The 27,695-nt window shown below is 41.6% G+C and overlaps 2 protein-coding genes across 2 annotated transcripts; one reads left to right on the forward strand and one right to left on the reverse strand.

Moving 5' to 3' along the window:
* The first annotated feature begins 1,430 nt into the window (after positions 1–1,430).
* LOC146662753 (uncharacterized) lies at positions 1,431–26,877 on the forward strand. Its single transcript, XM_085419350.1, has 4 exons — positions 1,431–1,633; positions 9,660–9,814; positions 10,642–11,841; positions 16,452–26,877. The coding sequence occupies exons 1-4, from the start codon at positions 1,594–1,596 to the stop codon at positions 16,812–16,814; spliced, it is 1,758 nt and encodes a 585-aa protein (XP_085275476.1). The 5' UTR covers positions 1,431–1,593; the 3' UTR covers positions 16,815–26,877.
* LOC146662754 (E3 SUMO-protein ligase ZBED1-like) lies at positions 2,945–5,380 on the reverse strand. The gene is made up of 3 exons (XM_085419349.1): positions 4,033–5,380; positions 3,604–3,856; positions 2,945–3,441 (listed from the first exon to the last, which is right to left on the reverse strand). The coding sequence occupies exons 1-3, from the start codon at positions 5,148–5,150 to the stop codon at positions 3,025–3,027; spliced, it is 1,788 nt and encodes a 595-aa protein (XP_085275475.1). The 5' UTR covers positions 5,151–5,380; the 3' UTR covers positions 2,945–3,024.
* Positions 26,878–27,695: the final 818 nt, after the last annotated feature.

The following is a 27,695-nucleotide window of genomic DNA, read 5'->3' on the forward strand; positions in this document are numbered from 1 at the left end:
GCAGATAGTTTGTTTAATTTAAAAAAGTCCTGTTATAACACAGATGTTTCTGTGCACATGCAGCATCTGGGCTTGCTTCTCTGCAAACACTGTCCTCCTCAGGGGTTCTAACCACCTCCTGATGGGTGTATCGATGTAATCCCCAGGATGAAGTGGAGCCCGTTTAGGTGCACAGGACAGATCTCCAGTCTCGTAAATGTGGATTTGCGCCAACCAGAGCATCAGTCAGACAGAAACAATCACAAAGATGTGATGTGAAAACCAGAGATAATACAAAACTATTCCCCTGTCGTATAAATGGCCACAAAGTTACGTTGACACCAAGCACACCATTGTTTTTCTTCTGACATTACCAATAAGTGTGATGTGTCACATGGCCCTCTTCCTATTGACAAAACAAAAGTTGTATCCAAGATGGCCGACTTCTAAATGGTCACTATCGTCACCGCCCATCTTGAGGAGTTTGCCCCCTCACATATACTAATGTGCCACAAACAGGACTTTAATATCACCAACCATTCCCATGTTATTACGCTGTATCCATATAAATGGCCCACCCTGTGCACTCACTAAACCAGAGTCCGCATTCATCTATGTGTATTTGTCTCCATCTAGTGGACGACTGGATTTATTATAAACAGTTCACCCCTTTACCTTCAAGTACAGGCTAGTACACTGAGGTGAAATGAGAAGAAACACAAACTTTCTATTAAAATATTCACGTAAGAAGGAAAAACAACTCACAATTAACAACAAATAAATAAATCTCTGTGTCCAGTTACCATTCGTTCAGTTTTCAGGGTTAAGGTGGAGAGAAATTCACACAGACTGAAGTAAATAAGAAATCTCTAATCATTCTGTTATCATCTTCAGTGCCATGGAGGTCCCTGCGTGCTGGCGACACTGCATGAGAGCACAGTTATAACTGCATGCATGCTATTACATGTGTGGGATCGATTTCATTCAAACGCAACATAAAGTGAAGTAGCGTCACTTTTCACCTTATGGAAAATTTCGAGGTTTTCTTCGGAATTTTACCTCCACCTCCTGCCCCAGCCCCTTATTGATTCATTCATTCATTCATTCATTCGTTTATTCGCTGGCCATAAACACCACTATACAATTATGAAAAGGTAAGGCGAGCCCAGTCTCTGGCTTTATCCTTCCAAATTTAATCTCGAAAACTTTGACAGTTTTTTTCCTCGTTTTTAATATGTATATATATATAAAAGTGTATATATATGAAGTAGTCATAACCCGCTATCATAAATAAATAAAGTTATTATATTTTTCACCGTCAGCTCGTTTGATTTATGTCTTGAACCTTCGGACAGGTAGAGGCTGCCTGCTGTACTGGCTGAATTGTGCTCAGTACTGGAATCAGCTGTAACCGGATGTGAGTGTTTCTGTGACTTCCTGTTAGGCTGAAGGATCCTGGAAAGTGTCCGAGATTCCTGCAGCTGTGTGTCCGCCATAGACTGCAGGCCCTTCAAGCACACACACGCAGTCTGCCCGCTCGTCTCCGCCGCTTTGAGACACACTTCATCCCGGCGGGTCTGATCTGAACACCGGGGAAAGTGCTGGAGCTTCATCATGGAGCTGGTCTCGGTTTATGGTCTGGGGTCTTCTAAAGGTAACCGAGCTGACGTTAGTCTGGATCCGGTGTGGCTTCAGTTCGGCTCCTTATCTCTTTCGCGGTGCTTCTTTCCTCGGTGCCTCCTGACAGTTTGACCCGACTAAGAGGAAACGAGCAGCCGAAGCACAGCAGCTGTTTTGTGGCTGGACTTAGCTTAGCCTGTTAGCAGAGGCTGAAGGTCATTGCTGACCGCTGGACTGAGTTACTGTGATAACCTGTTTCCAGCAGTCGTGCAACTCACACACTGATCACCTCAGAGAGGCATCAGAGCTGCTGCTCACATCCAAACAAACACATCACTGACATACCCAGCTCACTGCTGCAGGACAAAGGTGTGTGTGTGTGTGTGTGTGTGTGTGTGTGTGTGTGTGTGTGATACACTGTTTACAAGATTTAGTTTGTAATTGTAACAATCAGATTATGTAAGATGTATCGATCTGTTCAGTAATATATGGTAATGGTAAATGGCCTGTATTTGTATAGCGCTTTACTTAGTCCCTAAGGACCCCAAAGCGCTTTACACTACATTCAGTCATTATTTATTTATTAACCTTTATTTAACCAGGAAGATCCCATTGAGATTAAAAACCTCTTTTTCAAGGGAGACCTGGCCAAGATAGGCAGCAGCAGATGTCTCACAGTTACAGAAATTACTCAAACACAGGCAGCAACAACACACATGCAACAATAAGTGAAAGAATACAAATAAAATAAAAAATAAAATAAAAATAAAAGTCAGTTAAAATGACAATCAATCTAATTGAAACAGTTGCATGTCATGAACTCGGCCTCAAGGATTCGTAGCTTAGATTTATCTAAACTACCCATTCACACACAGGTTATGGCAAGCTACATTGTTTTATATATATATATATATATATATATATATATATATATATATTAGTGCTGTCAAGAGATTAAAAAAAATAGAGATTAATTAATTATGATTTTTAATTAATTGATCTAATTAATCTCTTTTTTAATCTCACCTAAAAATAGCTGAGGAAAGCCCTCAACTTATTGTGGCAGACCAAAAGACTGATATAACAAAGAAAGTGACTTTATAAAGTCATTTATTGTTTAACAAACGTTAAACAGATGCAACCATTTACATACTGTTGTATTCTTTTGTAAAATAAGTGGAAAAATAAATACAAATAAAATCAAATAAATTAAGTGCTGCAAGTTAGCACATCAGAGTTGCTCTTTTCTGAGCAATACAGCACTGAAATTCCTCTGCTTCAGATAATGAAAAATAAAACTGACATTGCAGTGCTGCAAGTTAGCACATCAAAGTATTCTTCCATCACAAAAAAAAGTGCTGAACATCAAGCAATCTATTCTAGTAGGCTACAAATGACACAGCAGCTATGCTGACCACATGTGTCTCATTTCTTCTTCCTCAGCCAGTCGCTAAGACACACCAGCCTGGTAACATTTTCTGGAAGCAAGGCTGCCCTTTTCTTTTGCACTATGTGGCCTGCAAGGCTAAAGAGTCTCTCACAGGGTACAGAGGTAGCTGGGGAGGCCAGGTACTTTTGTGCTAGGACTGACAGCTTTTCATAGACTCCTGAGTGAGCATACCACCACTGCAGGGGACAGTTATCAATACTGATGCTGGGTTCTGCTCTGAAGTGCTGCAGCTCTCCAGACTCAATTCCATCTTCTGAGTCAGAGTCAGACCCCAGAAGGAGTTCGCTCCTCCTCTTCTTCTGAGCTGGTCCATCATCCTCTGTGGAGGGCTGGAGACTATCTGCTCTTCTGGGCTCTGCTGCCTGGAGCATATTCTCCAGAATGGTCCACACCTGAATGAATGAATGAATGAATGAATGATTGTGATTAAAACTAAGTGCTTTTTATTTTATTTTATTTAATCTTGTAAAGAACTTTGTGTTCCATATAATAAATAAAAGTTTGATTTGATAATGAATTGGACTCATTAGTCCAGCTTAACCTTATTGTCCTACCTGTTCCCTCTTTTCTCTTGGAAGACATTTCAAATCCTTAAACCGTGGATCCAATGCTGTGGCCACCTCGAACCATATCTCGTTGCCATTAGCTCGTCGTGCTGCCAGATCCTTCTGGAAGGCATTCTTGAACTTCACCACGTAGGCAGGATCATCATCAGTAATGTCCATGACACGGTACAGATGGCGAAAAGCAGGCAGCACTACAGAGCAAGAGACGTAGGCCTCACCACCCAGCAGCTCTGTCACATACCTGCAGAGGTGGAGAGGTTTGCTAAATAAACCTAGCTGGATTCATTTAAATCAAAGTGTAACTGATTTCCAATTTAATTGTCCTTAAAAGTTCCTTGTTATGTTCATTAATTTTGATTTTACACATGTAACAGTAGTTTATATAATTAAAATGGGAAGGTGTTTATTTGAACTTACTTGCATGGTTCAAGCAGGAGCTCCAGCCTCTGCAGTTTCGCCCACTCAGCTTCGGTTGGCAAGACCAACCTGTGGTTCTGTTGGTCCAACGTAGCCTGGACAGCCTCTCGGTTACATAGGAGGCGTGAGACCATTGCGAGAGTCGAGTTCCACCTGGTGGGTACATCCTGTATAAGTTGATCGCTCTTCTTTCCGAGTGCTACTTGTTGTTGGTTAAGTTCTGTGGTACTTGCAGGGCTTTGTTTAAAATGACCAACAATCTTGCGGCACTTTGCCAGTACACCGACAAAACCACTGCTATCGAGACATACCGTGATGGTCCTCTGGAGAATGTGAGCATTGCAGGCGATGTGCTCATATGGAAGTGCTCTCATAGCAGCCAGCATGTTTGCTGCGCTGTCTGTGCCAATGGTGGATATCTTGTTTTCAATACCCCAGTCATTTGCTACCTTGAGGAACTGTTCGGCGCATTTATCAGCAAAGTGCCTGGTTTCTGTTCTCATGACGGTCAGTGCAAATGAGTTGAGGTTCCACTCACTATCAATAAAGTGTCCAGTCACCCCAAAATAGCTGTGGTTGCCAGCTGAGGTCCAGTGATCTCCGGTTATAGCAACACAGTTGGGAGAATCCTCCGCCAAAATCTCAAGTTTGTTTTTCTTTTCGCCGTCGTACATTTTGCTGATTTTGGTCGTTACTGTAGTCCTGCACGGCGGCTTGTATGACGGGTCATTGGACGCAATTTGCAACACCTCTGTCAATCCTTCGTCCTCTACTATATTTATCGGCCTACAGTTCATCGCTATCCACTTGGCAATAACATTAGTCAGCCTGTCGGTCGCAGACTTGCTCATACGAGGGGTATTCTCTAGTTTTGTTTGGCGAAAAGCTTTGCTCTGGCTTGCTATATTGCTAACGTCTTCACTGCTAGCTGTTGCTGCACTCGCGGCTGGGTGCTTTGCGTTGAGGTGATAGGCCAAACTTGAGCTGCTTCGGTGGTAAGCAAACTCCTTCTTACACTCTAGGCAGACCACTTTACCTTTGTCAATGGTGCCGTCGGGGTGTTTATGAAATACAAATTTCCCGTTCATTGGGCCAACAACTCTCAGATGCGCCTCCATATCCACACTGTAAGCTAATCACCACTTCTCACCTTGACCTCACGACGTGACTCCACCCCCAACAAGTCAAGCACAAGGAGCCCAGCACATAAAAACGGATTTTATAACATAGCAACTCTCATACAAAATCAATGACGTCAAGAGATTAAAAATTAGATTAACGAGATTAAAAAACATAACGCGCTAAATAGCATTGTAATTAATTAATCGCAATTAACGCGATAATTTGACACCCCTAATATAAAAAAAAAAAACACCCAGCACGCCCCTGCGGGCGGTTTATCCTTCAAGCTCGGGTCCTCTACCAGAGGCCTGGGAGCTTGAGGGTCCTGCGCAGTATCTTAGCTGTTCCCAGGACTGCGCTCTTCTGGACAGAGATCTCCGATGTTATTCCCGGGATCTGCTGGAGCCACTCGCCTAGCTTGGGAGTCACCGCACCTAGTGCTCCGATTACCACGGGGACCACCGTTACCTTCACCCTCCACATCCTCTCGAGCTCTTCTCTGAGCCCTTGGTATTTCTCCAGCTTCTCGTGTTCCTTCTTCCTGATATTGCTGTCATTCGGAACCGCTACATCGATCACTACGGCCGTCTTCTTCTGTTTGTCTACCACCACTATGTCCGGTTGGTTAGCCACCACCATTTTGTCCGTCTGTATCTGGAAGTCCCACAGGATCTTAGCTCGGTCATTCTCCACCACCCTTGGGGGCATCTCCCATTTTGACCTCGGGACTTCTAGGTTATACTCGGCACAGATGTTCCTGTACACTATGCCGGCCACTTGGTTATGGCGTTCCATGTATGCCTTGCCTGCTAGCATCTTGCACCCTGCTGTTATGTGCTGGATTGTCTCTGGGGCATCTTTACACAGCCTGCACCTGGGGTCTTGCCTGGTGTGATAGACCCCAGCCTCTATGGATCTTGTACTCAGAGCTTGTTCTTGTGCTGCCATGATTAGTGCCTCTGTGCTGTCTTTCAGTCCAGCTTTGTCCAGCCACTGGTAGGATTTCTGGATATCAGCCACCTCCTCTATCTGCCGGTGGTACATACCGTGCAGGGGCCTGTCCTTCCATGATGGTTCCTCGTCTCCCTCCTCTTTCTTGGGTTTCTGCTGCCTGAGGTATTCACTGAGCACTCGGTCAGTTGGGGCCATCTTCCCAATGTATTCTTGGATGTTCCTTGTCTCATCCTGGACTGTGGTGCTGACACTCACCAGTCCCCGGCCCCCTTCCTTCCGCTTAGCGTACAGCCTCAGGGTGCTGGACTTGGGGTGAAACCCTCCATGCATGGTCAGGAGCTTTCTTGTCTTTATGTCAGTGGCTTCTATCTCCTCCTTTGGCCAGCCTATTACCCCAGCAGGGTACCTGATCACGGGCAGGGCGTATGTGTTGATGGCCCGGATCTTGTTCTTACCATTCAGCTGACTCCTCAGGACTTGCCTGACCCTCTGCAGGTACTTGGTGGTTGCAGCCTTTCTAGCGGCCTCTTCATGGTTCCCATTTGCCTGCGGGATCCCCAGGTACTTGTAACTGTCCTCTATGTCTGCAATGTTGCCTTCTGGTAGTTCAATCCCCTCAGTTCTGACTACCTTCCCTCTCTTTGTTACCATCCGACTACACTTCTCCAGTCCGAACGACATTCCAATGTCATTGCTGTATAGCCTGGTAGTGTGGATCAGTGAATCGATGTCTCGTTCACTCTTGGCATACAGCTTGATGTCATCCATGTACAGGAGGTGGCTGACAACTGCTCCGTTCCATAGTCGGTATCCGTAGCCAGTCTTGTTAATGATCTCACTGAGGGGGTTCAGGCCTATGCAGAACAGCAGTGGGGACAGAGCATCTCCTTGGTAGATCCCGCACTTGATGGTAACTTGTGCTATGGGCTTGGAGTTGGCCTCTAGTGTTGTACGCCACATCCCCATTGAGTTCCTGATGAAGGCTCTTAGGGTCCCATTGATCTTGTACAATTCTAGGCATTCCAGTATCCAGCTGTGGGGCATTGAGTCATAGGCCTTCTTGTAATCAATCCAGGCAGTGCACAGGTTGGTCAGTCTGGTCTTGCAGTCTCGGCTGATTGTTCTGTCTACCAGTAGCTGGTGTTTTGCACCTCTGGTATTCTTGCCAATTCCTTTCTGTGTCCCGCTCATGTATTGACCCATGTGCCTGTTCATCTTAGCCGATATGATGCCTGACAGGAGCTTCCATGTAGTACTGAGGCAGGTTATTGGTCGGTAGTTGGAGGGGACCGGTCCCTTCTTGGGGTCCTTGGGGATCAGGACCGTCCGGCCTTCAGTTAGCCATTCCGGGTGTCTCTCTCTCTCTCTCTCTCTCTATATATATACATATATATATATATATATATATATATATATATATATATATATATATATTCCCTTTGATGAACTCACACATTCAGAAACTGATCATTTAGTCACAAACATATACACCTCACACCTGGCAGTAAGGTAAATTACACACACTTAACAGCCTGGTACGTCTCCATAGCTTTTGAAACTCCTGCATAATCCCAATCAGCAAGTGTTTCACTTAGGTGGTCATGATTGTGATATCCTGAGTGAATTTCAGCCGATGAAGAATACAGACATTAAATTCTTCTCCAGTGTTTCAGTGAAATGCAAACCAAGCCACACTGGATTTAAGGCCACCAGTTTCCCTAATCTTCATAAAGACTCAGGCTTCTCATAGTTTTTATAGTCGGGGTCACTGAGTGTCTCGAGTCCATCTACAGTTGTTGTCTTTCATCAGTGATGCTTTTTGAAAGTACTGTGGCGTCAGTGTATGTGTTCTGTTTTAATGTGTGAGTTCTTACAGATCTGCACTGTTATGGTTAGAAAAATGGTTCATCAGCCTGTTGGAGAGCTGTGTGTGTCTGGGGTCACGCCCTCACCATTTCCTGCACAGACTTCAGAAAATGCCCGTCCTTAGTGTTGCACACCTGTGGTGGTGAAGCCATAATGGCTCTGTTGGCATCTTTGTATCACTGAAGAAGATGTTGGTATCTGTTTAATGTCATTATCCCAGGGAAATCCAGGCCTTGCTTTACTCTTCCAAACAATGCCTTAGTGCCTGGACATGTTGTGTTATGCCTTTTTTTTGGTGATAATATTCCCTTTTTTTTTCTTACCCCTAAAACAGTCTCTACTGATTCACACCGTCTTTGGGTAACATTTATGAATTTTTTGGAGGTTTTTCATATTTCATCAGGACAGGGCTGGACTGGTCTCTGGAGGCCCACCATCATCACTAATATGTATTTTTGTGTGTATGTGTATTGTGCATACACATGTTTCATTTTATTTGATTATTGATATAGAGTTAAAGTTTTAATCAGGTTGGTGCATGGTTCATGGCTAATGCTTGCTACAGCAGCCTCTTGTGAATGTGAGGGCTTTTGTTTGTTGTTGGTACTGCTGTTGACGGTGCAGCTGCAAACATGTCTGTTAATTTGATGCTTTTACTTCATTTAGTTTCATTTTCTCTCTTAGCTTTTCAGCTCCATCTTTTTTTTTTCTTTGTCCATCTGTATCAAACACTTCTTCAACACTAGTCTCTGTTCTACAAGGTGCACCGCTCTACAGGGAAGGTAGGGTGACCGGTCACGTTCAGAAATTTGATTGGGCAATCCAGTGTCAGTAATCAAAAAGGAATCAATAGGCTACTGTCGGTGCTTGTAGGGCCGATGCGCAGCAGGCTTTCAGGCCAGACTGTAGCGTGTATGATTATGACAAAGAAAAAAAAAAACATCCACCAATCGGCCCACGAGTGTGTCAGCCCACTGGTCAAAGGCTAGTGTGCTACGATACCAGTCCAGCCCCGATTCAGGATGTATGAAATGCATGTCGGATGCTAACTGGTGACTCAGACGTCTCCCAGTGTTTCAGAACTAAATCAAGTAAAACTAAAAGCAGAATTTCTTTTTCATTCAGAAGCAAAATTGACATATTCCTTAAGTTCATAAAGTTATTAGTTACTATAACTTAGGACTGGTTCTTAAATAGATCAGAAATATGTAATCTGAGTATTCAAAGCACTTTCAACAACATGTCTCACACATTAATACAAACACTGGAAGCATCAGGAGCAACTTGGGATTCAGTATTTTGCCAAAGGTTGTTGGTTCGAAAAAGCCAGGGATTGAACCAACAACCTTCCAATTAGCAGATAAGCTGATCTACGTCATGCTGATAAAGTGAAATAACATTAATCGAGCTGAGAACATGTCCCCTCTAACTTCTACTTTATATTTAACCTATCTCGTTCAGTGCCTGCTATTAGTTCAGATTTTATTTTTTGATGTTAGCGGTCTGCACTCACTCTTTTCCTGACTTTTAACTTCATGATCAAACCTGTTTGGGTTCATTTGAATGAGTCGTAACTGAATTAAACTGAGTTCAAACTGATTGTTGGCTTTAAATCGGGTTTCAGTCTCCTGTTTGGTTAGAAGTGAAAATCAAGGGTAGCCTAATAAAGATCTGTTTGATCTCAGGAAAAGACGAGTCTGACAGAGGAGAAGAAGAAGAGGAGGAATCCGATAGAGAAGAAGAAGAGGAGTCTGACAGAGGAGGAATGGAAGAAGAGGAGGAATCCGATAGAGAAGAAGAAGAGGAGTCTGACAGAGGAGGAATGGAAGAAGAGGAGGAGGTAAGAAAAGTTTCACAGTAACATTTTATTGTTTGAACTGTCTGCTCTTGCCCTTTAAAACATATCCTCAAATCAAAATTCAATAAAGGAAAACAAATCTGAATAAAAATGGTTTAATACCTGCAGACAAACGGTTCACCTTGGACAGGTCGCCAGTCTGTGGCAGGGTTTCTAATAATCTTATTCAACCCAGGACCCAGTGTGTTCCTCCTGGTGAACGTCAGTGCCCGGCCTTAGGTGGTGAGAGCATGCAGGCATTTCCTGGAGGATGAAGGAATTGATACGACTGACTGGCTCCAACAGAGCACATCTGGGACGTTATGTTTCGTTTATGTTGCACCTCAGACTGTGCAGGCGCTGATGCCATGGGCTAGATCTTGCAGGAGTTCCCCCGGGACACCGTCCATTATCTCATTAGGAGCCTGCCCCGACACTGTCAACCATGCATACAAGCACGTGTGGTCCGTACCAACTGCTGAGTACCATTCTGCATTGTCAGCAAAATGGACCAGCCTTCCACATCATTGTTTCACTTTGATTTCCAGGGTGTCTTTGAATTTAGTCCTTTGTAGGTTGATCATTTTTATTTCTATCAAATGATGTGGCATCCTTTCATTCTTAGCACATTACCCAGTCCCTGTCAGTGTCGATATGAGCAGGATTTTTTCCCCTTCGACATCTGATCTGTTTATTTATCTGAGAACTCCTAACACAACAGCAGATTCTTGAATTTATTTAAACTTCAGTAACTTAAAGACTTTGTAGTGTAAGTTTGCTCCATCTCTGCATTTCACTTACTGCCTGCTTTTTGTTTTTGTTTACTGCAGGAGGAAAAAGATGAAGATGGGTCAAAACCTGACTCCTATCAGGAAGCTGACAAGTCCTTCACAGCAACAGGAAGTGGAGATAAATCTCACAGATGTGACGTGTGTGGAAAAACCTTTGCTCGGATCGGGCATTTTAAAACACATCAGCTGATCCACACGGGAGTTAAGCAGTTCATATGTGAGCAGTGTGGAAAGTCTTTCACTCGAATGGGTCAGTTAAAAGCACATCAGGTGATCCACACGGGTATTAAACTGTTCAGCTGCGACCTGTGTGACAAGTCTTTTTATCGAATGGACAACTTAAAAGCACATCGACTTCTCCACAGTGGGCTGAAACCATACAAGTGTGATGAGTGTGGGAAGAATTTTCCCACCACAAAACATCTCAGGACCCACAAATACATCCACACAGAAGTTAGGCCATTCAGCTGTGATCAGTGTGGAAAGGCTTTTAAATTCATGGGGGAGCTAAAAAGACACCATCTCATCCACACGGGGGTTAAAGCATTCAGCTGTGATGCGTGTGGGAAGGCCTTTACCCGGATGGGCGAGTTAAAAGCTCATAAACTGATCCACACTGGAATCAAACTCTTCAGATGTGACCTGTGTGGAAAGTCTTTTATCCGGTTGGATCACTTAAAAACTCATCAGCTGATCCACACTGGAGTTAAGCTGTTCAGCTGTGACTTGTGTGGGAAGTCTTTTACTCGAATGGACAACTTAAAGACACATCAGCTCACTCACAGCGGACTTAAACCCTACAGGTGTGATCAGTGTGGGAAGGATTTCACTTGTAAGGGGAACCTGGTTACCCATCAGCGCACCCACTCTGGAAGTAAACCATATAACTGTGACTTCTGTGGAAAAGCTTTCAGCCTGCAAAAGACCCTAAGAACACACCAACGCATGCACACCGGGGAGGACGTGTACTGCTGTGAGCAGTGTGGGAAACCGTTTGTGCAGTACTCCCACTTAAAAGCCCACGAAATTACCCATACTGGAGATAGACCACACCGCTGTGACGAGTGTGGGAAAGCCTACAGACGCATTAGTGATCTGAGAGTCCACCAGAGAAACCACACTGGGGAGAGACCATACAAGTGTGACCAGTGTGAAAAGACGTTTAAGTCTTCGGATGTCCTAAAACGACACCAACAGATCCACACCAGGGAGAGGCCGTTCAAGTGCAGTCAGTGTAAGGTAAGTTTAGTTAGTGCAGTTTCAATTTGGGAATGTTCAAAACAAGAAAGTAATTAGATCTAAATAACTCAGAACACAGCCATTATTGCCTAAATAATGTGAGTACACCTCTAAGTGAAAATGTCCAAATTGTGCCCAATTACCCTTTTCCCTCCCTGGTGTCATGTGACACATTAGCTTTAAAAGGTATCAGGTGCAAATGAAAACAGGTGTTTGAATTTCATGTTATTGCTTTCATACTCTCTCATACTGGTCACTGGAAGTTTAACATGCCACATCATAGGAAAGTATTCTCTGAGGATATAAAAAAAATAATTATTACCCTACATAAAGATGGGCTAGGCCAGTGGTTCTAAAACTTTTCAGAATGAGTACCACCTCATAAAATATATGGCTCCTAAAGTACCACCAAAGTTACATTACATTAGTATAAACATTTACCGTGTTTTAGACTTTGAAACAAAGTTGATGTCAAAAGTAGTACCAGCTGCCTCAAACACAATGGTGGTGTGCACTTCAGCATCGTTATTACTGTGAACTGAAATTTACTCAGCTTTAATCTTTGAACAGATATTGATGCCGGAGTTTTAGGTGTTTTGCTGAAAATCATAGTAACATAGTTTGTACTAGAGATGGACCGGTCGGATATTACATATTGGTATCGGTCCGATACTGATCTAAATTACTGAATTACTAAAATTGTAATCTCATCCATTAAATATCACAAAAGCACTTCACAAAACTTGCAACATAGCGTAAGTCAGCTCATAACCGTAGCACGTCGGAGCAGCATGCGTTATGTGATAGAGCGGCTGTGGCATGTGAGACCTTTTGGTGGTCTGGTGGAGCATTTGGAGCCTCGCTACAAGGCATTTCATCTCCGAGAAAGTTGTAAGTTCATCTCTGAATGTTTGTAAAGTACGTTAAGCTTAACAACCGATATATGGAGCGACTGCCTCTTCTTCTCTCCCCCTCCCTCTCCTGTTGCTACTTCAATCATGAAACTGATTAATGATCAGCTGATCAGCTTTTCTGTCGCGAGTCCGTTTCTCTTCTTTGTTTGCTTTTTTGGCCCACTTTGTGCCAGAAAGAGGAAACCAGTGGCTGAATAACAGCAGCACGTTTAAGCTTGATAAGCTGTTGTTAGAATTTATTAGTTTCTACACCAGGATCCTTTTCCATGTAGCTGACAGCTGGCAACTGTGCAGGGGCGGGTCTAGCAAAGTTTTGTTGGGGGGCAGGTAATAATAATAATAATAATAGTTAAAATAATAATGGATTGCATTTATATAGCGCTTTTCAAGACCCTCAAAGTGCTTTACAATTCCATTATTCATTCACGCACTGGTGGAAGCAGCTACAGTTGTAGCCACAGCTGCCCTGGGGCAGACTGACAGAAGCGAGGCTGCCATATCGTGCCATTGGCCCCTCTGGCCAACACCAGTAGGCGGTAGGTGAAGTGTCTTGCCCAAGGACACAACGACAGAGACTGTCCAAGCCATTACCATTTTACACCAAACCAGGGCTGGACTGGGACAAAAAATCGGCCCGGGCATTTTGACTAGAGACCGGCCCACCAGGTATTATAGGAAAAACCATAAAGCCTTTGAATGAAAACAAACACTGTTGTCACAGTGATGTACACTGTCTTGTTGGTACATATGTATCAATCTAATAAACTCAAATCTACACCATCCTCCCTATTCTGGTATTCTAAACAGTACCCAAAAGTAGACTGCTTGGTCGAGTTAACCTCCTGAACTATCTACAACACATGGTGAAAACCTGAAATTAAGACAGAGAAGACTAGAGGTGAGACATGATCATTACTGATTACTGATGACAGATTTAGATATGTCTTCATAAACCATTCATTTGCCACATCAATAAACAGCACGGCAGGGCAAAATATGTTTTCTAACATGGCAACCTTTAAAAAGTGAAAGGAGACAGAAAGACAGGTGAGAAAGAATCAAACTTAACTGACTTTTTGATGGCATTTTACACACAGTACTGGTACAGTATCTAGAAAATGTGGGAAAATACTGGCATCATATACAGTACTTAGCTACTTCTGAATAAATTATGATGGGACCCTAAAAAAATTACTACATATAACAATGGATTTCTATACATTTTACATCAGATGAAATCGTTTGTTGTAAGATTCAGATAATTATTTGTTAAAAGAGAGACATTTTAAATGAGAATAAGAAAGAAAAGTATTTCTTTGTGCCCCCTCTCCCTGTTAATGCCCTACCTGCCCCCCTGGCAACACTTTGCTAGACCCGCCCCTGCACAGTTACCAGCTGTCAGCTACGTAAAAAAGGATGCTGGTGTTATTTATCTCTCAGAAACAGTTCATAACTTCCCTTCAACTCATTCCTGTCACCTAAAAGGTAAACCTGTTTCTCCATCACCTGTTCAGCTCTGATGGTTCAGTAAGGACATCTCCTGGTTTCATCTTCATGTTTCCCTCTCACCACATATCCAAACCATCCTGACCAGCAGCTTTACAGCTGTGGCTCCAGCAAACATCAGCTGATACTAGAAATTAATATTAAATAAATTCTAACAACAGCTGATCAAGCTTAAACGTGCTGCTGTTGTTTAGCGCGACATCCGCTGGTTTCCCCGTTCTGGCACAAAGTGGGCGATAAACAAACAAGAGAGAAAAGCCGATCAGCTGATCATTGATCAGTTTCATGATTGAAGTAGAAACAGGAGAGGGAGGGGAGAGAATGAGAGGAGAAGAGACAGCTGTGCAGCAAAGACACAGAATAACTCCAGCTTTGTGTCTTTTTCATTGTAGCTGAAGTCCGGGACAAAATGTTCCTTTTCACCTCAATAAGAAACGCGTAATATTTTCTCTGAATACGAGACGATTACGTTTTTTACGGGACGGTTGGAAACTCTAATAACTAAACCTTATAAATAAAATAAGATAAAACAAGTTCAACATCTGTAACATCATAGCACCCGCCCAGCAGTATATAAACTCTGTCATGCTAGCTAGTACGCAGTACGAGTTATTGTAACTGACTGTAAAAAGTCAGCACAACGAAAATAAACTCCACCTAAACTTGGTTTATTTCTGACCAGATAGACTGCAGGTCATAACTTCTTACTTGAAGTTCAGTTCACCGCCTCGGGTCTCTGCTCCTCCTGTCTTTCCGTCATCCACCTGCCAGCGTGTTGCACCTGCTGGCCTCCACCACTTGCTAATGTTATTGAATCTGTGGAAGCTCCGCAATAGCCACCACCAAACAACTGAGTTATTTTTACACATCTCCCAGCATCTGGCCAATCCACCACCTTTCAGTGTTTATACCGTCATGGGAAAAAAACGGAAAAAACCCCCAAAACAAAACCCATCGGCCCATAAAAACGAAAAATCACCATCTGCCCACCAGGCAAATGCCCGGTATGCCCGATGGCCAGTCCAGCTATGCACCAAACCCAATATTATAAAAACCCCAAAACCCAAGCACAAAAAGATTCACCACACTCTCTTAACCCGTGATCTCTCCCGGAACCTTTAAATGGTGTCTGGACCCCCAGGAAACATTTGCCCAAACATCTTGAAGAGGACACAAGCAAGAAAGGTGAGTAATCATTATCTTACAAACACTTTTTTGCACCACTTTTATTCTTAGATTTCCCCCACACACATTTGCATTAGTTTTCCTTACTGGTAAACCTTAATCACAATCTTAATCATCATTCTTTTTTCCTCACAGACAACCACCACATTGCTTGATGAGGAGCAGCTGTGCAATATCTGAAACAAGGCTACAAACTCGTTTTAAAATTCTCAATAAATATTCAATAAATAATTAAACTTCTTGTGTGCAAATGTTTTACTGTGCAAATCCATGCTTAAAGTGCAATGCTAAATAAAGTACTTGATAAGGTGCTTTTAATAAAGTGAAAAGTGTGCTCTAAAGTGCTATACAGATAATATAAATAAATGTAGTAAGGGAGTCCTCTTCCGTACACGGTAAGTGTTTTGTTTTTTTAAAACTTGAGTATAAACTCATACAAGCAAGATATTGTTCTGTTAATTATAAAATGAACTGTACTATATCTATATATATATAAAAAATACTATATCGGTATCGGCAGATATCCAAATTTATGATATCGGTATCGGACATAAAAAAGTGGTATCGTGCCATCTCCAATTTGTATATTATATTTTCTGAATTGATTATCATCCCCTTGTCACCCTTGGAAACAAACTTTCACAGTTGACTCTGATTTGAAAGAGAGTTTAAGGCAGCAGCACTAGTCACCATTTTCCACATGTAGTTTTTTGTGCTATTTGTAGTTTTTCCTGTGATGTTGGACTTCCTTTTTCCTTTGGCATGTGGGACAGAAGAACACTTGTAGCGCTATACTGCCCCCTTCAGTTCTGAACATCCAGAAACAATACCATCACATTTTCAGAATTTTGGGATCCAATAGTATCATAAGTATTGGTTCTGGTGACATGTCCAAGTACATCTATCAGTCACATAAAAACACTCAAACAAATATCAGTGGGTGTCTTGTGGCAGAAGTGATCTTTATTAATTCCCAGACTTACACAGTCTTTGTCTCACACACAGAGCAGTGACGGTGGACCCAGTGCTGAGCCCTGTCAGCACTACACCATCGTTAAACCGTACCAGTGTGACCAGTGTGGAAAATCCTTCAGCAGCCAAAGAACCCTACAGAGACACCAGCGTATGCACACTGGGCACAAACTGAACTACTGCAAAGAATGTGGCAGAGGCTTTCCCACACCGAGTGCATTAAAACGCCACGAACTCCTCCACAGGACTAAAAAGCACGTCTGTGACCAGTGTGGGACGTCATTCACGTTTGCCAAAGGCCTGCGACAACATAAACTAGCCCACGTTGAGGAAAGCATTCATATCCAGACACTGGAAGAAAAGCTTCTCGTACTCACGTCATCGTACACATCGTGAACACAGCTGTGCTGAAGACACCAGTAATCACAGCGTGGGAAGAGTTTCATAATCACTAATGCACTGTTTCACCGCGTGCAGCAATAATAAACTTCACAGGGCTTTAGACTCATTTTTTTGCCACGATTGCACTGGTGGCACCTTGTCTTAGGCGCACCCAAATTTTTCAACTGCATTGCTTAAAACAGGGGTGTCAAACTCAAATACACAGTGGGCCAAAATTCAAAACTGGAACAAAGTCACGGGCTAACGTTAATATTTATTGAAATATATTTATTCCTCCAGATAAAAGAATGAATCTTTTGGACTCAAACACATTTTTCTGAAAAACTGAATATGGAACAAGCAAAGCTTAATACTAAACAATATATATATTAGCTGTATAATACCAGTAGGCCAGCTCTAATAGTAATTTGGTATGGCTTCGCGGGCCAAATGTAATTAGGCTGCGGGCCAGAGTTTGACACCTGTGGCTTAAAACCACAGTTTTACATGTGCACTTTTTTGGGGGGGAAATTGCTGTCCATACAGACAATATTAACTTGTAAATGATTAACTAACAATCTTGTCAACACAGAGTTCTTTAGTCAGAGCACAGTTATACAAGAAAGACGAGTTAATGATAAACTGCCTGTGCTTAAAGTCCTTTGGATGACCTGTTTGCTGCTGCCTGCCGCTGAAAGGCAGTGAGGAGAGGGGGACTTGGGCAGTGCATTTATCGCAGCATATAATGTGTTTTCTTGATACGCTGTGCTTTTTCAGAAAGCTGATTCTGATGCGTCGGGTCTGCTCTATGTTTACTTCTTTGCGTGGAATCCGTTTACCTGCTCTCAATTGCTGTTTGGTGGTTGTTGAAATAGTTTTGTGATCTTTAACCTGATATTCTGGCATTTCTGGCAAAATACTTTTATATTCATAAGTTGATTCAGGATTTAATGAATCGATATCGCTTCAGTCAAGCTACTCACCTCTCTCTAACCACCTGCACTTTCAAATGTACACACGAAGGATTACGGGAATATCTGGACTGCGGGCAATCTGAGATGTCCCGCCCCTGGCTATCTCTGATTGGTTTAGACCACAATAGAGGCATAATGTGTGTCAGTTGTTGACCACAGGGAGACTTTCAGAGTTGCGGAGAATTTTTTTTTTTTTTTTACTCGAAAAGTTGGTCGCACCGGTGAAACCTAGGATTTTTTTTTGTTGCACCATTGAAAAATTTGGTCACATTTGCGACAAAATTTGTCGCACTCTAGAGCCCTGCTTCATTATCTTCTCTATGCAAACATCAGCGTGATCATGCAGAGCAGAAGATCATTTCCAATCATCTGTAAGAACACAGGACGACACACAGTGCATCTGAAACAACAGGAAGACCTCGTCTGGTTCCCCAAACAAAGCAGGGATCAGGTTTCACACAATTCAAAATTAATTTCCTGTGATTTGTTTCAGACAAACAAATCTGCTCTGCGATCTGTTGAAGCTGCTTCTGGAGCTATATCTCTCTCTATATATATATATATATATATATATCTTTAATGTAAATCTTTGTACGTATTATTATAATTTTGGTTTTCTGTCTTATGTATATTACAGTGGCAAATGCTACATATACACATTAGGGCTGCCACAAACGATTATTTTGATAGTCGACTAGTCACCGATTATTTTTGCGATTAGTCGACTAATCAGATCATCATCCATTGGACGTACAGCGTACAGCTTATTGCACCAGCAGCATCTGGTCTTATATAACTATCATTAGCTTACAGCTTGAAGTGTTTGTGCTAACTAAAAATAAAGACAAGATGGTAGTTTATTAATTTTTAATGAAATTTGCAGATTGTTTCGGTGAAGTTTAATAAACTCCTTGCTTTCTAAAATATAACAGGACACCGGAGTATATTCTCCAGCGTCTCACACTTCTGATAATCAGCTGTCTGCTTGACAGTTTTAGCTGTGCAAAAACTATAACTTTAATCTCAGCCAAACCGATTTACTCAGGAACAAATAAAATACTAAAGAAAGCCAAACAATAACATTTTTAAGTTATCTAAGTGACTTATATATATGTTTAACCTGACTAGCGAAAGACGGCGGTGGGTTTGAAAACGATTTGCCGGGAGTCCGGTGTTCTCACGGCTCTAGTTAGCCTAGCCCCCGGCTAGCTAACGAGCTAGTGGGTAACAGACGTCTCCGAAAACGTCGGAGCGCTTTTGAAAATATGTGGTGTCTTGATAAACTGAGCAGATATTTGAGGTTTACACAGCTACATTCTCGCCTGAAAATATGTTAAACGTTTATTTTGTGACCCAGAAAGAATAATAAGAGTAAAGTTAAAACTAACTAGCTGCCGCCATTGTTGACAGCTGCGCTATGAATTCTGGGACACAGCTTCTTCTTCTTCGGGGTTTAACGGCAGCTGGCATCCTTGTACATGCAGTGCTGCCATCTTCTGTTTCAGTCCGTTATTACACTCTTAAATCCTACTACTCATTTCTGCGTCCTTTGTGATCTTACAAAGCTTCAAACGATGCGTCGACTATTAAATTAGTCGTCGACGATTTTAATAGTCGACATAATCGTGACTAGTCGACTAATCGTGGCAGCCCTAATACACATACTCCCTGTGAGCCAAAGGTTCAGACTTTAAACACACACAAGCTGAGTCTGTTCATCTGGCCGGGCATTTTCAGTGGGAGAAATGTTTCATCACTCATCCAAGTGATTTCTTCAGTCTGAAAACACTACGTCCAGATCTGCAGAATCAACTTCATGGGATTTTCTACCTGGATGATTGAGCATGCATCAGGACACATCTCAACCAGCCAATCATAAGAAAGCTGACTTAAATGGGGAGGAGTAAAAACAGAGCAGAACACTACAGAAGTAATATGTGTGAAAAGAAATCTATGAGAGATCGTTATGATGCCAAAGAGGCCCAAACAGCCAGACCAGGAAACAATCATGACGTCACGCTGACACGTTCATAGATTTAAAATCAGAAAGCAGCAATAATGATAATGATAGACAGCAATAATAAAGCTGGTGACACTTTTCTCATGTCTGAATTCAGATCAAAAATACATTCTGTAAATGATGGCTGGAGTGTTTCTCCAGGTGAAGCTGAAAGTCCTGATCCAGCAGCTTCAGGGCTGATGATGGTTTATGATGAGTTTTCTGTGAGGAAGATTATTCAACTTGCTTTCAAATTTCAATGCAAGGAAACTTTAGAAATGCTACAGATTATTTGCATTTTATTGTTTTTTTTCTGCACATCTATGAACCAATAAGCTTGTTTTTTTTTACTACAGACATGTCTGCTGGGTGTGTACAGCTTATGTCACCATCACTTGTGATTCCTGCTAAATGTGTTGTTCGAGTGTTGGTCGAGTCAGTGTGATGCGCATCACTTTGGATGATGGTTTGTCATATTTTTGTAAGTTTAGATGATGTAGCAGGATGGCGGGAGGTGTAAAAGTGTTGTCACACTGTTATAAATTATAGTAATAAGCTCACATTTGTGATGTTTAAATCCTGATGATCAACTTTTTGGTTTTTGAGCTGGAGACTTGGAAGGTTGAGGGTTCTTTTAAATATAAAGGAAGTATACAAATAAATGTCATTTCATTACATAAGGCAGTAACCTCTCCCAGCTTCCATCTAAAACGAGGAGCGCTGGGTTCAGACGACATCATTATAACCAATGAGGACGACTCTCACGCAAGTGTCACAAAGGATAAAAATTTGTGCTGCACCTGAGAGGCTTCACAGCTTTCTAGCAGATGGACTAGTTTGTTGGAGTTTATTTTTGCACAGGGATTTCACTTCAGTTAGGCCTACCTGTGCAGGGCGCTCATCCAGCTGTTGAGGGGTTTTTTTTCTCCTGCTCTGCTGCGCACAGCTGGAAACACTGTGAAAGTCGACCTTGAAACGGAGCAGGCAGGAAGCGTCCTACATGCAGCTTCAGACACTTCAATAAAGCTTCACTCCTCATCTTAATTATGAAGACACCTCTTCAGCATCTTTAGTTTAAAAAAAAAGTCTCTTTAAAGAAAAAATATAATTGATGTTGGAGTGTGTTTATAATATTTACTTCCCTCTACATTTCTGAAACACACCTACTTTGCCTTGTTCTGTAACTTTGATGGGAAAGGTGCAACCTAAAGTTATGTTAGGGTCCTTCTTGGACTCTTGAGAGTTCTTCCCCTGAAATGGGACACAGTTTCATTCATTTCCCTCAAATTGCATGGCTTTTAGCCTCATGTCTATCATGAAAAGAGCAAGATTACAGTACATGTCATTTTCCCAGAACTTGCTGGTTAACTCACCCTCAAAGTTGTGACTCAGAGGTGCCAATTCTCATCTCTGCAGAAGTCATAGGTCATTATTTGATGAAGCCAGGAGGACCTCATCATCCACTAGAATCAAAGAACTGATCCTGAGACCACTGAAGTGTGCTGCCCCTGCACCTTTGCTCCACATTAGTGCTGTCAGCGTTAATCTCGTTAAAATGACATTAACGCCATAACTGCATCAACGCAGCAAATCTCTGTTAACAAGCTAACCGCACTAATGTGTCGACACCTTGCAGCCCCACGCCGCATTGCCGCATTAATGCAGTTATGGCGTTAACATAATTTTAACGACATTAACACTGCCAACACTACTCCACATACAAATTCTGTCCACGATCAGTGGACAAAGGGCTGAGCAAGCATTGACTGAAAGTGTCAGTGCTTGTTTGCCATTTTTGCAAACAATTCCTTTATCGATTCCAGTCGCCCCGAATGACGTCACCACGTTGCGGAGCTCAATTTACCTGGCAGGAAACACGGCGGCTCAAACGCTCAAAAGTTTGGTTATACTTTACGAGAACGGATGACAACAGGGCAACTTGCAATACTTGCAAAGTAGATATTTAATTTAGAAATAGGAGGAAACACTACGAATATGCAAAAGCATTTGCTCACAAAACACGCGATGACCTTAAATGAATGTCGTGTTTTAAATTCCGCTCCGGACTCGTGAATCTCAACCCAGCAGCAGCGGTAACGTTTGCACGTCCTCTCCCGTTAATGCGGCAGGTAAATAATCAACTAACAGTGCATATTATGTTAGTGCGATTATTATTACTTATTACAAAACCTGCCATTACTGTGCATTTAGGTGACCAGTTCTCGCTGCAGTCTACCGTTAGCGTCTCCTTTCAGGCCAGGATAGACGAATGTCACCGAGCAGTGACTAAGTTTGTGGTCAAAGGCTTGAACCCATTTGCCACAGCAGATGCCCCCGATTTTCGATAAATGAATGTGTTTGTAGGCAGGGACATTACTGGATATTCTTGTGTAATTGCTACAGAATAATGTATGTTATACTTTGTTATTGCTAAAGAAGAATATTTACTTTATTATTTTACATTTACAATATTTTTTCCTGGGGACCCTGTGACGCCCCATCGAAGAGCCGTAGGCTGGATCTCTTAAGATCTCACTGTTGGGTTTGTAAGGCCATGTTACTCCTAAATTTCTATCTTGTTCAAAGAGAAGATAAAAAAAAAAAAGTTCTAAGCTAATCGACCTTAGTGTTCTCCTTTTTTTTAAAAAAAGAATCGATAAGAGAATCAATAAAGAATCGAATCGTTAAACAGAATCGAAAATGGAATCGGAATCGTGAAAATCTTATCAATACCCATCCCTACTTAGGACTTAACCAAGACAGAACCAGAATCAAAACTAGATGATGGTAGCACTGAAAATCATCATATACCTGCACTACACTTATTTTTTAATTCTACCAAAGTCCACTATTTAGATTCAGAAAGGTTTATATAATTATTTAGCCTTGTTGTGCAAACAAGCCTGCATAACTTAATAAATATAGAATTTGAAAAATAACAAATGGTGTCTAAAAAGTTACACTAGGTACGAGATACATGTTCTGATGAGTTTTGGCAAACAACCATTTGACTAACATGTGTGTCTCACCTGCTCTTGTTCCATCTCTGTTCTGTCCTCATTCTCCATCTCCCTCTCTGCTCCTCTCTGTCTCTCTCTCTCCCTCTCTCTCTCTCTCTCTCTCTCTTTGTGTAAGAAAGCAAGTCCGTCGAGACTAAGACAAGAACAAGACAATAGTCCATTGAGACCAAGACCACGTGACATCCAACTCTATGCTATACTTCCCCTTGTGGGACTAATAAAGGTATATCAATATCAATACCAGTATTTATCAGAGGGTCTTTTATTTCTGCACACAGCTGCTTTCTGATCAAATCCAGCCACAGTATCTTTGTAGAACATCTGTAAGAGACACATCTGGCATTACAGCACCGACTGAGACCAAAGGGAAGGTTCGGCTGTAACATGCCACCTGCTTGTTTATGCATTAGGCTCTGTTTGTAATGGTGTAGCTATCATAAGATCTGTGAATATTAGAGTATTGCTGGACTTTTGACCAAGAGCAGTGAACACAGTATATCTGAAGTGTTTTTAAGGGTTTTTTCTGGACTCAAACTCGTCCAGGTTTGTCATGTACCGCTGATATTCCAAGGTCAGGCTCAGCCCCGCGTCGTCATCATGCATTGGTTGGTGTTCTCGTCTATTGGACAATCTGCAATGCTGACAAAGGAGCACGAACCTGAAGGAAACTCTCAGTGATGCTGAGATCAGCTTTCAACTGATTTCTGTTGAAAGCTGATGTTGGACAGACTGATTTAGACTGAAGTATTTTCGTCATTCTTCTCCAACTGAAGAAAAATATGTAATAACAATGTGTAATTATTTAGCCTTTAAAGTATTTTCTCTGTCAAAGGATGTAAATCCTGCTTGAATTTTGGAGTGATGCCTTTTTTTTCTGAAAGACACAAAAAGTGTTTTTCTGTACTCAAGTAAATGCATATCAACAAAAGACAGAACCACCAGAATAAAAAAGGAGGGGTTTTTTTTTCCGAATTCTTTCCACATGAGTCTGCATTCTCAGTTCAGTTATTAAAAGCAAAAGAACTATAACACGGATAGAGGGCTAAGTAAAAATACCAAGTTTTTCAGGCCACATGTTGTAGACGCAAGGTTTTTATGTTTATTGTGCATTTTTGTGCAACACGTTACAATGTATAAGGTCGATGTTCTAAACACCATTTGTAAATGTAATACCTACAGCAAATTTGGAGGGAAAAATAAGATAATAATAATAATAAGACTTTTGACTTTAAGTTCAAATTATTGCCAGGTAAACCTCCATCTGTGCCACTGAAAACAGTTCGTCTGACTTTGATTGCAAACATGTTTCCATTTGTCACTTCGGTCTTTACTCTAACATACAGGAAGATCGAGAAAGAACTGGAAAATTAATCAACTGAGCGGAAATGTGTACATGTGGTCACATTCATCAGCAGATGGTTCGTTTGCTTTATTTGTATTTGTAGCATTCAGCAGCTCATCCATCTTAAAATGTAAAACTTTCCATGACAGACAACAGAAACATTCCAAACAGTGGAAAGATGAATTGTGCATCAGTCAGTTGGATTGCATGATCAAGAGACACAACATTACACTTACTTAATAACGTGATAACTTTTTTTTTTATTGGGTGATGCCACTGTAGCTACATCTGTCTCATATATACATATATAAAAAAGCTCAGCAACATGGTGTCATGTACTGATATGGCTATGTCTTAATGTGATGACTTTTGAACCGGATGTTGTTGTCCGGAAGGAGGCCCCGTTAAGTGGCTAGTTGTCAGATCGACTGTATTGAATAAAGCAAGAGAAAGACCGTGCTTTATGTCCTGATTTAATTCAGGGTGCCCTGCCTAATTCAGTAATAAGGCGGGCACACAACAATGACGACAAGGATGACAGGGACCTGGATTTGTTTTTGTGAGAAGCAGACCCGGCGGCGGCATGGTGTTAGTGAAAACTTCGCTACGTGGTCTAACATGTAAAAGTCGGGCATTCAACCGTTCGCCTGCTACACTGACCCAGCTACACTCGGACCAAGATGGACGCGGTGGTTAACATCCTTCGAGTTGTTTGCTGATGGGAAAGGTCTTATTTTGACGGATAATGCTACAGATGTGGTCAGACAGCGGAGACGCGCTCTTCTACTGCACTTGGCCGGGCAGGACGTCTTCTCCACTCTACCACAGACGGGAGAGGCGAAGGACTACACCGCGGCGGTGACGGCGCTCAACACTTATTTTGTTCCTCAAGTGAATTTTGCATATGCACGCCAAACTTTTCACAAATTGTCCCAAACACCAGGTGAGACTGTGCAACAATTTTGTACATGTTTAAGGCGAGCTGCAAAGGACTGTGACTTTCAAGCTGACAATGATAACCAGATACGGGACGCTATTCTGAGTAAATGGCTTAACCAAACTTAACTTACAAATACTATCAGGCTGATCCTGTCACGATTTGTTCCCCCAGTTCAAATCACGGACAAACAGTATCCCACAGCTGTTCATGTTTTTAAACCCATTAAACTCCACAGCAGGTCCCAAAGTCAAATGATCACTGCAGTATTACTGAGAGCTGAAAAACTGTCTAAATTCTTTCATCTATAATAAAATGATCCGTGTGGCTTCTCTACCAGGTGTAACAATTAAGTTTAACATCCAGGCATCCATGAAAATGGAATTTATGACATTAGAGAGTTAGCTCACTAGCTTCCATCTAAGCATGTTCTCACTGAGGGATTTATGACACAAATTAAAATGTACAGCTCTGCTATCACTTCCAACATAAATGAAGACAGGAAAGTAAAAAGCAGTGACGTTTGTAGGGTTACTGAAGTTGGGCTAGCTGGTAAGATGTGCTACGTGAGCGCTAACGCGACAAAGCTATGTTAGCATAACATAAACAATAAAGCTGGAGGACGTTTTTCTACTCAATGAAAGTTAACGTAAGTGTTCCCAATGGTTGGGGGGAAATGCAATGGCATGGCAGGATACTGTAAATAGACAAAACGTCAGTCAGGAGAACCACAGATATAATCTGTCTGTGAAGGTTCTCAGTCATCCAGGTCATTGTAGTCATCTGACCTCAGGAATTCGCACAATAAGGTGGGGTCAGATGGCCCAGGATGTGAGGTCACATCCTGGGCCATCTGATCTCAGGAATTCGCATGATAAGGTGGGGCCAGGTTTCACAATGAGCTCACCCGAAACTCTGGCTGATTGGGACCCACACCCAGTTTCACACCTTGGCTCATGTGATTAGAGGATCATCAGGGGGTCCTTTTGTCCCTGTGTGGGGGGAAACTCCCACTGGGTTTATATCTGGGACTCGCCACCATTTGACCTTAGAACTGAAGAAGCTTCTCGGATGAGAGGTGAAACGTCTTCAAGCAACTTAAAGAAGTCCAGACGCTTTTCTTTGCAAGCTCCTTTGACCACAGAGATAATCCATCCACAATACGAGGTTACTCATTAATATACTGCTGCATGGGAAAATCCATTATGTATTTTAGTCATGTGACCAATTAAACTAAGGTAGCGGAGGGCATTACACAGCAGTTATTTGGTTTGCTCTCAATTTTGACAGCCCTATAAACTGAGCTTTAAAATGATTAGCGGTAATAAATATACATTTACATATACATATTCCTCGGACGGTAAACTAAAAACTAATCTGTGTTGGCATTTTATTTGTTTTTCAGTTTATTTGTGAGGGAAAAGAAAACAGCCAAGTCTCCTCCTCTGATAAACCTCCATTTGAAAAAGGTTCATCTGACTCTGACTGTAAATAATTTTTCATTTGTCACCTCAGGCTTTACTCTGAAATACAGGAAGGGAAATCGTGGCTCAAATAATTACCTATGAAACCATTTCTTTATTTTTCACACCAAACTGTTTTGTAAGACAAACTTTACAGAGTTCATTGAATACAACTAATAACTTGAGCTTTCACAACAGAGCAATAAAAAAATCCAACAAATTAAAAACAGAAAATAATAAAATTAATCATTGATTAAAATCCAAAATGATGAAACTCCAGCTGGATTATTGTAATGGTACAAATCAATGTTAATTACCTCCTAATACTCATAACAACAAATCATAGTGTTCTCTTTGAGAAATGTAGTTTCTCTCATTTAATATACAATAATAATAATAATGACTCACGAGGCCTCTAATTATAAGTGTTAGCTGGTTACAGGGGTGGATCTAGAGAAATTTTCTTAGGGTGGCATAGAAATCAAATGGGGTGGCAAAATCAAAGTCTTCTTTTTGTCAAACACATACGCAGGTGGTTACATATGGTTAAAATGAGTCAAATGCAGTAAGTACACACGTTTTTCATATAAATATAGTCTGTAACTCAATTATTGTCTGTAGCCCACATAATTAAACACTTTAGTTACATAAAACAAGTGAGTTTTGATTGTATGTACTGTACAGCCTGTATAATAAATACATATGTAGCCCAATAAGTATAAAATCCAGAAAGCTACACAACATGGGGCGGTTGCTTTACAAACACAGGTCTAACTTAAGTTTCACTGTTTTTTGTTAGAAAACAATCACATTGTTACAGCTTAAACCGTCATGAACAAAAATTTAAACCTAATTTTTCATGATTTGTTGGATGAACCCACTGAGGTCTGAAATACAACCGGCCATGTTTGACTCCTTTTGAGTTTACGTTTTTATTTCACCCTCAAATTGTTTTATTTTATTTCCCCCGTTGCCTTGTTTGGTGTCATTCTTTTCAGCTCAACTGAATTTAGTTGTTTTTTTCACTGACATACTGCAATAGTATTAGTGATCTGAAATCACACAAAGAACTTAAAATCCTAGTAGTATTTTTTACTGTAAAAAAAAACAAAAAAAAAAAAACAGACATGTTGAGTAAATTTTCATAACTTGAAATGCAAA

This window comes from Rhamphochromis longiceps, linkage group LG9 (assembly GCF_057381845.1).
Source record: "Rhamphochromis longiceps isolate RC_006_pf linkage group LG9, R_longiceps_female_GT1.1, whole genome shotgun sequence".
In the NCBI taxonomy this organism is placed as follows: Eukaryota; Metazoa; Chordata; class Actinopteri; order Cichliformes; family Cichlidae; genus Rhamphochromis; species Rhamphochromis longiceps.